General features: G+C 39.1%; 1 protein-coding gene across 3 annotated transcripts in view; it reads right to left on the bottom strand.

Moving 5' to 3' along the window:
- Positions 1-17,401, bottom strand: part of Mkx (mohawk homeobox) — a 202,030-nt gene that overhangs the window by 116,765 nt on the left and 67,864 nt on the right. For 2 of the 3 annotated variants that reach the window (XM_057788131.1, XM_057788132.1), the window contains exon 7: positions 15,348-17,363. The exons of the other annotated variant lie outside the window; for it this stretch is intronic. In XM_057788131.1, the coding sequence (XP_057644114.1) occupies positions 17,177-17,363 (187 nt within the window). In that variant the 3' untranslated portion in view covers positions 15,348-17,176. Of the gene's footprint in view, positions 1-15,347; positions 17,364-17,401 lie in introns of those variants that run through there. 3 annotated transcript variants of the gene reach the window in all.

The following is a 17,401-nucleotide window of genomic DNA, read 5'->3' as shown; positions in this document are numbered from 1 at the left end:
TTTTATTTGCTCCCATCCTTGCCTCTCCCTCCCCTTCAACCCTCTTCCAAGGTCCACATGCTCTCAGGAGATCTTGTCTTTTTCTACTTCCCATGTATATTAGATCTATGTATGTCTCTCTCTTAGGGTCCTCATTGTTGTCTTGGTTCTCTGGGACTGTGATTTGTAGGCAGGTTTTCTTTGCTTTATGTTTAATAAACACTTATGAGTGAGCACATGTGATAATTGTCTGTCTGGTTCTGGGTTACACCACTCAAAATGATGTTTTCTAGCTCCACCCATTTGCTGGCAACATTAAAGATGTGGTTTTTTTTTCTGCTGTGTAGTACTCCACTGTGTAAATGTACCACATTTTCCTTATCCATTCTTTGGTTGAAGGACATTTAGGTTGTATCCACGTTCTGGCTATGACAAACAAAGCTGCTATGAACATAGTTGAGCACATGTCCTTGTGGCACAATTGAGCATCCTTTGGATATATACCCAAAAGTGGTATTACTGGGTCTTGAGGAAGGTTGTTTCCTAATTTTCTGAGAAATCGCCACACTAACATCCAAAGGGACTCTAACAGCTTGCATTCCCACCAGCAATTCAGGAGTATTCCCTTTACCCCACAACCTCTCCAGCATAAGTTGTCATCAGTGTTTTTGATCTTGGCCATTCTTAGAGGTATAAGATGGAATCTTAGAGTTGTTTTGATTTGCATTTCTCTGATGGTTAAGGAAGTTGAGCATTTCCTTAAGTGTCTTTCAGCCATTTTAGATTCCTCTTTTGAGAGTTCTCTTTTTAGGTCTGTACTCCTTTTTTAAAATTGGATTATTTGTTTCTTTGATGACCAATTTCTTGAGTTCTTTGTATATCTTTGAGATTTGACCTCTGTCTGATGTGGGGTTAGTGAAGAACTTTTCCCATTCTGTACGCTGTTGTTTTGTCTTGTTGACCATGTCCTTTGCTTTACAGAAGCTTTTTAGTTTCAGCAGGTCCCATTGTTTTTCTCAGTGTCTGTGCTCCTGGGGTTATATTTAGGAAGTGGTCTCCTGTGCCAATGCATTCAAGTGTACGTCCCACTTTCTCTTCTATGAGGTTCAGTGTTGTTGAGGTCTTTGATCCATTTGGACTTGAGTTTTGTGCATGGTGATAGATATGGATCTATTTTCATTCTTCTACATGTGGTTATCCAGTTATACCAGCACCATTTGTTAAATATGCTTTAGTTTTTCCATTTCATATTTTTTGTTTCTTTGTGAAAAATCAGGTGTTCGAAGGCATGTGAATTAATATTTGGGTCTTTGATTTAGTTCCATTGGTCCTCCTGTCTATCTTTATGCTAATATCAGGCTGTTTTCAGTCCTGTAGCTCTGTCATAGAGTTTGAAGTCCAGCATTGTGATGTCTCCAGTTCTTTTATTGTACAGGATTGTTTTGGCTATCCTGTTTTTTTTTTTTCTGCTTTTCTATATGAAATTGAGTACTGTTCTTTTCAGGTCTGTGAAGAATTTTGCTGGGAGTTTGATGGGCATTGCATTGAATCTGTAGATTGCTTTTGGTAAGATTGCCATTTTTACTATGTTAATTCTGCCTACTCAAGAGCATGGGAGATCTTTCCACTTTCTGGTGTCTTCTTTAATTTCTTTCTTCAAAGATTTAAAGTTCTTGTCATACAAGTCTTCCACTTGTTTGGTTAGAGTTACTCTGAGATATCTTATGCTATTTGTGGCTGTTGTTAAGGGTGATGTTTCTCTGATTTCTTTCTCAGCCTTTTTATCATTCATGTATAAAAGGGCTACTGATTTTTTTGAGTTAATCTTGTATCCTGCTACATTACTAAAAATGTTTATGAGTTTTAGAAGTTCCCTGGTAGAATTTTTGGATCACTCATGTAAACTATCATATCATCAGCAAACAATGAGAGTTTGACTTCTTCTTTTCCAATTTGTATCCCCTTGATCTCCTTTTGGTATCTTATTGCTCTAGCTAGGACCTCAAGAACTCTATTGAATAGATACGGAGAGAGTGGATCTTGTTCCTGATTTCAGTGTGATCACTGTGAGTTTCTCTTCATTTAGTTTGGATTGGCTGTTGTCTTGCTGTATATTGCCTTTATTATGATTAGGTATATCCCTTGTATCCCTGCTTTCTCCAAGACTTTTATCATAAAGGAATGTTGTATTTTGTCGAAAACTTTTTCTTTATCTAATGAGATAATCATGTCAATCTTAATTTTTAGTTTGTTCATATGGTGGATTACATTGACAGATTTTTATATGTTGAATCATCCCTCTATCTCTAAGATGAAGCTGACTTGATCATGGTAGATGATAGTTCTGATGTGTTCTTGGATTTGAAGTGCCAGTATTTTATTGAGAATTTTTGCATCAATATTCATGAGTGAGATAGGTCTGTAATTCTCTTTCTTAGTAATGTCTTTATGTGGTTTGGGTATCAGGGTAATTGTAGCCTCATAAAAGAGTTTGGCAAAGTTCCTTCTGTTCCTATTGTGTGGAACAATTTGAAGAGTATTGGTATTAGTTCTTCTTTGAAAATCTTGTAGAATTCTGAGCTAAAACCATCTGGTCCTGGGCTTTTTTTTTGGTTGGAAGACTTTTGATGGCTGTTTCTATTTCTTCAGCACTTATAGGTCTGCTTAACTTGCTTATCTGGTCTTGATTTAATTTTGGTAAGTGATATTTATCCAGAAAGTGGTCTGTTTCCTTTATGTTTTCCAATTTTGTTGAGTACAGGCTTTTGAAATATGACTTGATGATTTCAGTATTTCCTCCATGTCTGTTGTTATATCTCCCTTTTCATTTCTGATTTTGTTAATTTGGATAGTCTATCTCTGCCTTTTGGTTAGTTTGGATAAAGATTTGTCTACTTTGTTGATTTTCTTGAAGAACCAACTCTTTGTCATTGATTCTTTGCATTGTTTTCTTTGCTTCTATTTTGTTGATGTCATCTCTCAATTTAATTATTTCCCACCATCTAATTCTCTTGGGTGAGTTTGCTTCTTTTTGTTCTAAAGTTTTCAAATGTTCTGTTAACTAGCTAGTGTGGAATTTTTCCAGCTTCGTTATGTAGCCGTTTAATGCTATGAACTTTCCTCTTAACAGTGCTTTCATTGTGTTCCATAAATTTGGGTATATTGTGTGGTCATTTTTATTGAATTTTAGAAAGTCTCTAATTTCTCCCTTTATTTCTTCTTTGATCCAGTAATGATTTAGGTGCGGATTGTTTAATTTCCATGTGTTTGTGAGCTTCTGAAATTAGTATTGCTGTTGAATTCTAGTTTTAAAGCATGGTTATCTGATAACATACATGGGGTTATTCCAACTTTTTGCTTTTTTTTGATGTTTGTTTTGTTACCAAGTATGTTGTAAATTTTTGAGAAAGTTCCATGAGGTGCTGAGAAGAAGGTATATCCTTTTCTATTTTGATGGAATATTCTATAGATGTCTGTTAAGTCCATTTGAGTGATAACATCTGTTTATTCTCCTATTTCTCTGTTCATTTTTTTCTGACTGACCTGTCCAGTGGTGAGAGTGGAGTGTTGAAGTCTCCCACTATTAGTGTGTGGGGTTTAATGTATGATTTAAGCTTCAGAAGTGTTTCTTTTATATATGAGATTGCCCTAGTATTTTGGGCATAGATGTTCAGTATTGCTATTCCCTCTTAATGGATTTTTCCTGTGATTATTATAATGTCCTTTTTGCCTCTTTTGATGATTTTAGTTTGAAGTCTATTTTCTTAGATATTAGAATAGCTACAGTACCTGTTTCTTAGGTCTGTTTGATTGGAAAATTTTTCCCAACAGTTTACTCTGAGGTAATGTCTGTCTTTAAGGTTGAGGTGTATTTCTTGTATGCAGAAGAAGGATATTTTCTGTTTTCATATTCCATCTGTTAGCCTGTGTCTTTTTATAGGTGAGTTGAGTCCATTTATATTAATGTATATTAATGACCAGTGATTACTATCTCCTGTTAGTTTAGTTTTCATTGTTGGTGATGTCAATTTGTGTGTTTTTCCCTTCTTTGGGATTTGCTACTATGATACCATCAATTGTCTGTGTTTGTGGTGATGTAGCCAAGTTCCTTGGGTTGGAGTTTTTCTTCTAATATTTTGTGTAGGGCTGGGTTTGTGGCTAGGTATTGGTTAAATCTGGTTTTGTCTTGGAATATCTTGTTTTGTCCTTCCATGGTGATTATAAGTTTTGCTGGGTATAGTTGTCTGGACTGGCATTTGTGGGCTCTTAATGTCTGCATAACACTTGACTACGACCTTCTGGCTTTCATTGTCTCTAATGAGAAGTCAGGTGTAATTCTGATAGGTCTGCCTTTATGTTACTTAGCCTTCTTCCTTTTCAGCTCTTAATATTCTTTCTTTATTCAGTATGTTTAGTGTTTCGATTATTATGTGGTGATGGAACTTTGTTTTTGACCTAGTCTGTTTGGTGTTCTGTAAGTGTTTTGTATCTTCATAGGCATATCTTTATTTAAGTTGGGGAAGTTTCCTTCTATGATTTTGTTAAATTTATTTTTTGTGCTTTTAAGTTGAACTCCTTCGCTTTCTTCAAAGCTATTATTCTTAGGTTTGATCTTTTTATGGTGTCTTATATTTCCTGGATATTTTGGGTTAAGCTTTTGTTAGATTTAATGTTTTCTTTGACTGATGAGTCTATTTCCTCTATTGTCTTCTGTGCTTGAGATTCTCTTTTCCATCTTTTGTATTCTGCTGTTTATGCTTGCATTTGTGGTTCCTGATAGTCTTCTCATGATTTCTGTTTCTATAATTCTTTTGGCTCTGTTTTCTTCATTGTCCCTATTTCAGCTTTCAAGTCTTGAATAGTTTCTTTCATATATTTGATTGCTTTGTCTTGGTTTTCTTTAAGGGATTTATTGATGTCTTCTAATTTTTTTTGTTTGTCTTTTCCTCCATTTCTTTGAGGGAATTTCTTATTACCTCTTTAAGAGTTTCAAACATCCTCCTGAAGTTATTTTTAGGTCATTTTATTTCATCTATATTTGATTGTTCAAGCCTTTCTGGTGTAGGGTCTTTAGATTTTACTGGTGTTGCATTGCTCCTTGTGGTGTTGTGTGTTTTCTTACCTTTTTCATTCATCTTTTCCTCTAATTGGTGTAGTTGGGGCTATGTGTGATTCTGGTCATTAGTCTTCTAGATGCCAATGAATCCAAGGCTCAGATGGTTGTTTCTTATGGTACAGTCAGTGCCACAGTTCTAGTTACCTCATTAGTCACTCTGTGTTTCTGGAGGGTGCTCAGCACTTCCAGGGTTTGCTCCACCCCCTTGAAATTTGCTGTCTCAGGCCTGCTCTAGTCTAGGTTGTCGGCTCAGACCTGTTTCTGTAAATGTCCCTGGTCTGGATCCATTCCTGCACAGGTCCCTAGCTTGGGGTTGGTCCTGCAAAGATCTCTGGATCTAATCCACTTCCTTGGAGTTCCTTGGGTATGTGCAGACCTGCTGATGACTTGGCTTAGGCCTACTTCCTCTGAGGTCCAAACTCATACCTGGACTTGCAGAGATCTCTGGTTCCTGCCTATTCCCTTAGAAGTCCCAGATTTACCCCCAGACCCACAGAGGTCCTGGCTCAGGCTTAGTTCCTTGGAGGTCCTAGACTCATGCCCACACCCACAGGAGTCCTGGTTTAGGTCTACTCCCTTTAAGGTCCCAGATTCACATTCTACCCGCTATGGTGTCCTTCTCTGGCCCACTCACTCAGTGGTTGCTCCATTGTACCTGTCCCTCTGGAGTTCACTGTCTCAGATCTGCTCTGGTCAAGGTTGCTGGCTCAGTCCCAGTCTGCAAATGTTCCTGGACTAGATCCGCTCTTGCTCCCATGGATCTCACTTTCTCAGTCCCACTCTTGTCTAGGTAGCTAGTTCAGTCTAGCTCTTGTGGAGCTCACTGCCTCAGTCCTGCTCTGGCCTTGGTCACTGACCCAGTCCTCTGGTCTGGATAAGCTCCTGCTCTCATGGAGTTGACTGTCTGAGGCCTGCCCTGGTCTAGGTCATTTCTAAGCCACTTCAAAGTATTTGGTTCAGTCTCCCCATCTTTGACTTGTATCATTGTCTTACCTGCTTGTCTCCCACTTACTCCTTCCCCTTTCATAAGAGGGTGTGGATAAACACTGCTTTGGTTTTTTGAGACAGGGTCACTGGTAGCCTAGACAAGCATCACACTTGGCCCTTCTACTTCCGCCTCCCAAGTCCTGGGATTATGGGCCTGCATTGCCCCAAGGAACAGCAGCAGCAAAAAGTCTTAGTGAGTATTTTGTGTGTTGGTGACTAATTTTTGGGAAATCACCAACGTAATTCACATATTAACCTTCCTCCACCCTTTCCCCAGCTGGCTGGGATTTATCTACAAGTCTCAAAGTGTCCTAAGTACTCTGAATTTAGTGAGAGGCAAATAAAACTCACTTAAGAAACAACAATGTATTGAAAAGCTGCTGTGGCACCAGAATGTGGTCCTGGGTGCCAACGTGCTAGAGGTGAACCGAGAACTTGTGACTCATGCTCATGTGAGGGGTGGGCATGCGACCCCTGGCTGCTAGGCACATCTAAGGATATGAATCTATTGATATAAATTTAAGATCAATATGTTACAATGTGTATATATATATATTTATATATATATATATTTGCTCTTGTTTAAGGTATTATGTTTATCCAGCTCATTTTAAAATGTAATGTATAATAAAAATCATGGATTAATTGATAGTCACCTATTATTGTCAAACTTGTAGTCATGTTGGTTAGGTTTTCTAGATATTTCAGATAGATAATCTTCCACACTTCAAAGACTTACAGAATATAACATTTAAAATGTTTTAAGAACTTAGACTTTTCTTGACAATGAGAGATGTCTGCTTCTGGCAGCACTAATTACTTCAAGAGGATGATGGGCATCAAAAAGGCTCCTTATGGAGTTTGCCTTCAGTGTAACAAGGTTAGCCATTTGGGCAAGAAACTGCTCTTGCCTGGACTGCTTGATGGTATGTTATATAATCTGGATATGTAGGACTCACAGAAAAATGGCTGCTGACCTTGCCTTAAGAAGGTGGCACACACACACACACACACACACACACACACACACACAGAAGGTGAGACAGTCCTTCAGAGTTCCTGTTTTATGAAAGTGTCTGCCAAACATTCTGCAGGACACAAAAGAAAGACACAATATAGGCAAAACAGCCTTTCAAATTTCCTGCTTCATGGAAAAGTCTGCAAGATACTATGGGCCTGTCAGCTGAAGATGGATGCCCCAATGTTGCAGAACTTTGGGTGAGATGTTTCTGTCATTTCAAGAACTTTGAAAGTTGCTTACAATGCACTTCCTGTTTACTTAGGTAATATTATATTCTTCTGAGGTCATTGAAGAGTTGAAGATAGTTACAGTTAGTTTTCCTTAGTTATGATAAAGTATAAGTTACATATAAAACTTTAGACTCACGAAGATAGGAAAGATGATAGAGTATTTTTCTTAATTTTCCAAATGTAAATGGACTAAATATTGTAACTATGGTTCTTGCTTGTTTTGCACATGAAATTTTACTATGTTAAGTTAAAGCCTTCCCTTTTACTTAGACAGAAAAGGGGAGATGATGTGGGACGTTCTTCTGTATATGTATTACTTTCATTTAATAATGAATAAATTTGTTTTGGTCAATGGTTTAGTAGAGTAAAGCCAAGTGGGAAATCTGAACACAGATAGAGAGAGTAGGTGGAGTTGAGGAGATGCCATGTAGCTGCTGAAGGAGACAGATGCTGGGTCCTTATCAATAAGTCACAGCCTCATGCCTACACACAGATTAATAGAAATGGGCTAATTTAAGATATAGGAGTTAATTAAGAAGATGCCTGAGCTAATAGTCCAAGTAGTATTGTTATTAATATAGTTTCTGTGTGATTATTTGGGTCTGGGTGTCCTGGAAATGGAGAAGAAGTCTCCTTTTACATTACACCTCATAAAGGAAGCAGGCTCTGAGAACAATGGGGACCTGCAACTAACTAACCTCAGGGTCTTGATAAGGCCATGACACATCCATGGCACTGTGTACCTCATCAGACAGTCTGAGTTTTGTTAAAGGTATTCAAAGTAGGAAGATTAAATTGCTGGGAGCAAAAAAGGTTGAATATTAGATAGGCCTCCAAAAGAAACAATTCTAGCATAAGGGAGAGCAAGAATGAAGCTTGGAGAGGCTGGAGATGTCCTGGAAGGCTTTATTTCCTATAGTCTCTGTTCCCCTCTTAGAGCTGACCTTATTTACCTGTTTGGTTTGGGCAGACATGGAAGAATAAGCAGTGAACTAATCATGTGGAGAAAGATGGTAATCTTTGTCCATGCTTTGAAGAAAATGATTCGTGGTCACTTACAGCACAGTGATCAAATGCCATGAAATGCCAATCATTTTTAAAATCAGCCTTATATAGCTGAACTCTCAACAGCGGCTTGTAAAGTCTGGCTTGGCAGTTGTTAGGTAGTTATGGTTAAATTGACAGTTCTTTAGGGAGTTAGGAGATCCAAAATGTAGAGGCCGTTAAGGCTTTAGTAATTAAAGGTTGGGTTTGTTGGTTGAAGAGATTTTATAGTGCCCATTTAAGTTTAACTGCCTGTGAGAAGGTGAACATGAAATAGAGGTTATCAGTTCTCCATGGCTACTCCATCTTTATTGACCTGGGAGTATTCCGGCTCTCTAGCAGTCAAGCCTGAAGTTCTGTGAAGAAGGAACCATGATAATGTTGGGCTACATATATTTGAAACTAGACAGATCATTACAAAGTAGCATAACTCCTCCCAAAATATAAAAATAATATAAGAATGAGAAGGAACTACTGAATATGAAGTGAGGGGACAATAAAAAAATTGTAAGAACATAATTTTTCTGAGACCTCTGTAGAAGAGGGGAATTCACAGTTACTTTTATCTCTACTTGATGCACCCACAAGTACTATACTGGTTAGTTCCTGTCAACTTGACACAAGCTAGGAAGAGGGGACCTCAATTGAGAAAGCCCACTGTGGGCATTGTCGCTCCTGTGTAGGTATTTCTGGGAGCTGAGCTACAAGAAAGGTAACTGAACGTGAACCTGAGACCACAGACTGGTAAGTATCATGCTAAAATTGAAACAAGTGTCCTGAAACATCCCACAGTTAATCCCTTCCTTAAAAGACAAGGACTTGAGTCACAGTGTATCATGGAAGGAAATTAGTTCCAGGCAAGGTTAATATTATAGCAGAAAAAAAAAGGAAGTGGGGCTGAAGACTTCATTTCTCTTACCATGGCCTAGACATGAATGAGATAAGGATAAACAAGGTGTTTTCAAGGTACTGATATGATTCTCAGCTGCATAGAGAGATCATTTGAGAGGCTTGAGTCCCTCAGTGTTGCCCAGGAGACCTTTCCAGCCTGGGGGGGGGGGCATTTCACTCTCTCACAGATGAGGCTCTGAGAACTGTTGACAACTGATGGATTCTGACCAGAGAGGGGCAGTGAGCATCTTCAGCTGTGCACTGTGGTTGAGTCTATCAGACTCCACTGGACAGCTTCAAACCCATGGTTACACAGATGGCCCTGGTTAATATCAGCAAGTTCCAAAGCAAAACAAAGCTAGATGCTGAATCCCAAAACTCCACAACCCCGAAACAGTGCAACTATCTGGGAGCAGGAGTTTGACTACATGAGCCTGTGAGGACATTTTACATTCAGACCATGCTGTTACTCCCCTCATGAGAAGGAACAGCTCCTGTTGTGATCTGTATGTCACAGATGAATGCACAGGTATGACCTGACTGTCAAGTCTAAGACTGTAGTGTCAGGGAGCAGGATAGGTTATCAGCAGGCTGGCTCTGTATTTTGTGCTCTGAATGCTGAGGGCAAAGCTGTGTGGGACCACCCCATACAAACTAGATGTGGGATGTGAGGGCCATCTGGCTGCGACATCTGTCACTCTATTGATTGCCAGGGTTGATTTTGCTGATGTGGCTGGCTAGGCCACTCACTGCTCCATGTGAGTCCCTCCCAAAGCTGCAGGCTCGGTTGAAGAGGACGGCCTTCCCCAAATAGAGAAGGACCCGTCTTTGGTCAAGGGTATACGAGTAGCTTCTAGGACCTCCAAACACACTAGATGTGTATGTGGGTGCTATTCAAAGTTTAAAACTTAAAACAACAGAAAAACACTCCCATCTCCTTTCAGACAAGGTACTTATTATATATCTATATATAGATATGCAAAAGAAGAAAAACCATGAGCAAATGGTTCACAGAAGAGAAATACCAAACCTTAATTAGGGTCACCCATCTTCAAAAATACAAGGGAAGACAAGACAATGACCTACTGCCTATCAAATTTGGGAAAGTCTATTCCGTTCAATGTTCTGGCCAAATAGCAGATGATCAGAAATACCTAATCACTGGAAATGTAAATTTCAAACTGGCAGAATTTTAAAATGATTTTATATAACTTCTTAAGAAACTCCAAGCACCTACACTGGCCCATTATTAACCATCTGAGTATCTAATTTAAAAGCACTAATTACTTGGAGATGCAGAAACACAAGGCCGTCCACACAGCAGTGTTATGACAGCCTCATTCAGTGTAAACAAGACACCTTAAGGGCACTGAGTTTACCTGACATTTTTGTCATAGGAATGTTTTCTTGATAGAGAAAACAGTGTATTATTGATTTATCTTTTGGTGTGAACTTCTTATTCTCAATGAGGTGTGGGACTTTCTATCCCCTGAAACTATATAAATATCTCTACAACTAATACAAAGTTACACTTACAATTTTGTAAAGAACTAAATTTTAAGCTTTTATTCAAAGTCAACAAACCAATCATTGAATCTCTGACAATATGTAAAAACCAACTAAAATTAGTTTTAAAAAAATTGAGCATAAGACCTCAAACCATGGAACTAGTAGAAAGAACACTTCAAGACACCGGACTAGGTAGAGGTGTTTTTCAGACAGGAATCCCCAAAATCAGGCAAAAAAAAAAAGTATGAGATTACATCAAGCTAAAAAGCCATCCCCATGACAACTGGTCAACAGAAGGAAGAGATGATCTACAGATTTGGAGATTCATGCAAACTGCCCATGACCAGATGTTAATGTATAGGTGGTACTGGATACAGGAACTCAACTCCATAAAAGGAAAATACAAACTGTTGACATTTGTTTCTAGAAGGAGGGGATTGGGGGGATCACTAGGTGCTCACATCCGTATCAAGCCACTCTTCCTAAGACATTTTGATGAAATTGTTTCCTATTTGGACATGATCATTGGGTATGGGTGAGAGATTAGAGTAAAAGACTAGGTAAGAATAAGAGAAAATGGGCTCCATCTATGATGTATTACCCATGTTGGGTGAAGACCTTCTAGTGTAGCTTTGATCCATGCTCTGGTCAGTAACCCCTCACCTACTTTCTGTAAGAAAGCTCAATAACACCATTGACTCCCAGGGTGAGTGGAGGTAGATCTGGATTTTGGTTTACTGTGAGAATCTTAGGACGAGCAAGTAGATGTTCAAATCTTCCCCAGGGAAGAAATTTTAGCAACATAGACATTTCTCAAGAGAACACATCAGAATGAAAACAATTTTTTGACATTAATTACTAGGGGATACCCTGAGAGACTTCACCTCAATTCAGTAGAGATTGCTATTGTAGAAAACAGAATATAGCAAGAGCTGCCAAGTATGTGAAAGAAAGGGAACCCATGCATATTGTTGGAAGGTAAATTAGGATAATTATACAAATTAGGATGGAATATCCTCAAACAAAATAGATTAAAACAAATAGTATATACTTAAGAACAGCTATCCAATATGATGTAATTATGACCTCTGGATACACATCTGAATGAAATGAAATTGGTGCATTTGAAGACATATGTGTTCCCATGTTTGTTTTGTTGTGAAATATTAGTTTAAGGTGCGTTGCATTTGTTTATGCTGTTTAGTGCATTATTTGTTTAATGATGCAAACAAGTGTTGCATTCTTTCATGTCACATTTGTTTAACTCTGCAGGACTGTGTTACTTTGGCTGCCTAAAACACCTGATTGGTCTGATAAAGGGCTGAATGGCCAATGGTGAAGCAGAAGAGAGAAATAGGTGGGGCTGGTGTGCAAAGAATAGATAGGAAGAGAAATCTAGGCTCAAGAAGAGCAAAGAGAGAGAAAGGGAGAAGAGGACGCCAGGGGGCAGTGTAGAGGGAAGGCTTTCTGTCCCTCTGCTGTCCTGGACCTGTTTCTCTCTTCCTGCCTGTTTCCAAATAACCACTCAGAAGCTTAATACCTGTTGCAATTGTCTGGCTGATGGCTTGGGCTATTAGTGGCTAGCCCTCTCTAAGTTAACCCATTGCTGTTAGTTTATTATTTTACTTTGAGGCTTGTGGCTTGTTACCTCACATCTTGCTTCTTGAGTGGCTACATAGTGTCTCTCAGATTCCACCTACTTTCTCTGTGTATCTTTGTTTGGACTTACTGCCTAGTTTTATTCTGCTAAACGAATGGCCAAAATAGCTTTATTCATTAACCAACAAAAGCAACACATACAGAAGGACTTCCCACACCAGGGCAGCCAGCCAGCCAGCCACAGAGTAAGAAGGAAAGAAAGATATATAGAATAAAGAAAGGTAAAAAGACCCAGAGGGAAAACATAGTTAAAGAGACAATTTAACTTAAAAAAGTTGGCTAGAAACAAGCCAAGCTAAGGCTGGTGTTCATAAGTAAGAATAAGTTTCTGTGTATTTATTTGGGAGCTGGGTGGAGGTCCCCTAAAAATAAAAAAACCCAAGTACATTGTTCTATAATTATTTTGTTAGCATTGAAGGCATGGAGGAAGCAGAGAGATAATAGAGGTAGAGTTCAAAGACAGAATATACAAGAAGGGTGTGCTCTAGAGCCCCCCATAGTTGGCAATAATATCCTTACTGTAAACTTCAAAATACTTAAATACTTTAAAGTATCTAGAGGAGAGGACGTAGAGTGTTTGCCACAAAGAAATGAAACTTCAGAGGGATATGCTAGTTGCCCTAACTTGATTATTCTATAACATATCAGTAGATAGATACCACACTCCACTGATGAACTACTGTATATCAATTAGATTAAAGCCAAAACAAAACTATCATATTTGATGTGTTACAGGCCAAATATGTAGAAACTGACTGTGGACTATTATTTGTTTTCTAAGCCCTACAGTCTTTGCGTGTGGTAGATTCCTATAGAGTCCTGTGAGAACACATTGTTTCCCCCAAACCCAGACAGGTTTTGTCAGCAGGATCCCTGTGGGTGGAAAGCAGCTGTCATACTCTGGTTTTGTTGTCACAAAGAAGCCCAAGTCAAGAAACTGTGCTCAGGAGGACCCGAATGGTACATCACGTGTCTAGTAAAACAAGGGACTCTGTACGCTCCATGGAAACCATGCCCTACATTGTCAGGAAGGATGGTTATCATGACCATGGGGGTGTGGCACACACTTATAATCACAGCTTTGTACACACTTGTGAGCTTGCAAAGTGTTTCACCCACCATCTCAGTGAACTGCACAGACTTGGTTTCACTGATGGAACTCTGGCCCCACAATGCTGCCTTCCAGGACACAGGTGACCTTCCTCGCTCCCATGGGAATCTGCTTGGCTCATTCCTATTCTCTGTCATTAGTCTGTTTGCTATCATTGAGCTGGATGAATTTAAAAAGAGGACTGTGGCCGGTGGCATTGTGTGTTAAACACTGCTATTTAGAGCATGCAGGGAACACAGGCATGAGGTTGAGTTTGGTCATCTTGAGCAGTGGACAGAAGGAAAAGCAGTCCTTGTCACCCCAGTGAAGGACACCAGTAAGTGCCCTTGTCTTTGGTGTGTTTGTTTCCCTCGCTTTTGCTCTACTTCATGCTTTGGTGTACCAGTTCAAAGTGATGTCAATGAGCATCTAACGCTGCTACCAACGTCACCACTGCCGTCTTTCAAGTCAGAAAGTTTTCCATGCTTCGAGATTTCTGTCAGGGTATTTGTGTCTCCTATTCCACCTGCACTTTCATCCTCTACACAAACATCACATGGACAAACAATGTGATGGTGTTTTCCACTTACTGTAGTAGGCATTTTAATAGTTCGTATTTGTTTATTTCACTTCATGAGTGTGGAGATCAAAGGACAACTTACAGGGGTAAATTTTATCCTTCTACTATGTGGGTTCTGGAGAGCAAAATCTTGTCAGATTTGGTAGCAAAGTCTTTTCCCATTGAGATATCTTGCTGGTTCCTGTATCCTATGTATCATCCAGTCTTTCAACGTTTTTCACAAAGTCTACAAGGGCTAGCTCCTTCCTCATATTTTGCATATAAAAACCCTGAACATTGAGTCTGGATCTTGCAGTCATGGTGTGTGTGTGGGGGGGGGGGGGGCAGAGCTAGCAGGGCAATGCAGATCTGCCTGGCTTCCAAGCCAAGCTTTTCTCCTGTATAGAACACACAGTAATGAATGGAGGTGCTGTTGAACCCAGTATAAAAACATATAAGTATGCAAATGCCATGATGAAGTCCATTATATTATATGCTAATAAGAAAATTTTATGAGTTAATTAAAATCCACGAATGAACAAATACAGAGAAAGAGTGCTATTGTATTAACTATGGAAAGAAAGAATTCAGTGCAATTCAGTATTTGAACAGTCTGTGTTGTGCTCTTGTCCTTGGGTCTTAACAGGTGGGTTGGTGGCCTCAAGTGATGGAATTCAAACTTGATCCAACTATAGCACTCCCCATTCCATGACCCACATGTGAGCCGCTCCTGTCTACTGCTTTTTCCCACTGGCCAGCTTTCAAAGGCAAACAAAACCCATATGATCACTGAAGTCTAGAAATGAACTTTTATTTTAAATCTGTCAAGAACTCCCGACAGTGAGTAATTTTATTAAAATACAATTGTAAGATAAAAAGAAGGCGAGTCTCTGTCTTCAATATAAATTACGTGTTAGCCTTTCGGCTGCTGGCTCAGTGTTGTTTAAGGTGCTTTTAAGGGGTGAAGGAGTCTCTGAGTTCCAGACAATTCAGACAACAGCAATGAAAGAAAAATAATAAATTAAAAGTAACTGTAATTGGAGACATTGCTGGGGATATGCTAATGATATGTTTTTTTTTGAAGTGTGTACAGGCTGGACTCCAAGCTTTGGTAATTGAAAGAAATCATGTGTCCTGTCATTGGTTTGTGTTCATAATACAGAACAAATTCACTGATTTTTTTTCCCAAAAGATGGAAAAAATATAATATGACAATTTCAAATAAAATACAACCAGCTTTCATTTTTATAATTGCAACACGGTAAAACAAAAACACTTTTATTAAAATATTTAATACCAGAATAACTTATAATAGTATGAAAAAGAGTGAAGTATTTGTCCTTGTCCTTCACTGCCACACTCAGGTCTGGGCAGAGGCGTTGTGCTGGCTGCCACTTTGCACCCTGGGTCTGAGAGTACTGAGGATGCAGTAGCAGAAGCCAATACTTCATTCACTCATACGGTCATCACGTAAACACCTCACCTAGGGCTTCCTGCTACTGCAGACTGCGCTTAAGAAAACAGTAAAAATACATACAAAATATTTTCATATCAAGTGATCTTCATCACACTGGATACCCCACCCCACAAGGCTATGATACATGAAAAAGTGTCTTACAATGGCCATCCAGGCAGTCATGTCCACTCAGCAGCAAAGAGCAACCTTTGACTTGTAAAAGCTTTTTGTAAAATAAAGAAAAATTTCAGCACATGCCATGTTACTGAATGTCATTCACATTTGGCAAAAGTGCTTTCCAGTCAAAAAAAAAAAAAAAATCTAAGAACTAGATTACACGCCCAGAAAACCCCACTCCAAACTAGGTGTCTTTTCACTTTGCTTTCCTCTGCTCGGTGTCCCCACATTCCGTAGGTTTCGAGTGTTCCCAAGCTGTTAGGGTGTTTAACGGCAAGGATGCCCTTTTCCTTTGATAGTGATTGTTTCCACTCAGTGGTAGTGTCAGTTAGAAACAAAATGTTCTTTCTTTCAATGCAAGACTTCATTTACATTTTACTCGAATGTCCTACTTGGCACAAACCAGAGACTGTTTCTGTTTTGTTTCCCATATGTTTTAAATTTTAAAAATCAATTTTCTGCATATATGTATATCCACATACAGATATTTTCCCTTCATTTTCTTGTTCTTGTTGCAATACAAATTGTCCATTAGAATCGTGACTTGAAATAAACCAAATAAAAAGCTTAGTTACTCCATTTGAAAGCCAGTTTCCACCACAAAGGAACACTGACCAATGCAAGCAAGATCATGTCTTAAAACTAAACTATAGGTTTAGTTTTGCACAGGAACAAAATTCAGCGATTTATATAATAAGGCTCTTTGCAAAACTTCGAAAAAGAAAAATCCACATTAGTTTTAAAGGGCATTGGGATGCTTTCCACAGTGATCGGGAAAATAATTTCTGATTAAAGCATGCTGTAATTACTAGTTTGAAAGTGTCTCTTCTTAAACGTATACATCACGTGAGTCATGCACATCAAGTGAGCCCGCTGCACCTTTCATTTTGGAAGCTGCTCACGTATCAGATATACTAACAAAACACACACATAAAATTCTCACTGTCACCCTGGAAAGCACAAAGAATAATTTCTAGCCCTAGAGGCATTCATGGGAGAAGAAAAAAAGAAAAAGAAAAAAGCACTTCACCTGGATTGAACAGATTTCCAAGTTTCAGTGTGTGAGTGATTGGATTTATTTCAAGGGCTTTCAGCGATTCTGGCTTCGGTCCTGCACCGGTTTGGAACGATGTGGTCCAGCAAGTGTCGACGTCGGTTGTTTGAGGCACAGGTCTTCACTGCACCCACGTTGGAGCTTATCTCAGGGAAGCAAGGCACTTACTGTAGTGGCGACGCAGATGCATAGTTTCAGTAACATAAAATAAGTTAATATTTTTGATTAAAATGACTTTTTTATAATTTATGTGTCTTTTTATAGAAGCGACTGGTATATTTAGGATAGCTGAACTTAGGAGGTTTGGCTGGGAGTCCTCTTCACACCTGCTTTGGCTCTTAAGATGAGGATTTTGGGTAAATAAACTAAAAACACTGACATTCTCAGCAGCACCCCTGGCCACACTAGAAGCGCTGAGCCACAGGCAGCTTGACCGTCTTTACTTCTGCTATGTGGGAAGACTTCTGGATGATGCAGCTCGTGGTCCCTTGTACTTCGTCTTTTCCCTGGGCGAGGTTTGTTAGGGCCATAGCTGCATTGATCTCTTTCCAGTACGTGTCATCCTTGCTCGGGCCCCTTCTGTTAGCTGCACTGCATGTGTGCGAAAGAGAAGAGAAAGGATCAAACCC

Source organism: Chionomys nivalis, chromosome 13 (genome assembly GCF_950005125.1).
Source record: "Chionomys nivalis chromosome 13, mChiNiv1.1, whole genome shotgun sequence".
In the NCBI taxonomy this organism is placed as follows: Eukaryota; Metazoa; Chordata; class Mammalia; order Rodentia; family Cricetidae; genus Chionomys; species Chionomys nivalis.
The sequence above is the reverse complement of the archived record's forward strand: the minus strand, read 5'-3'. Positions and strand labels throughout refer to the sequence as shown.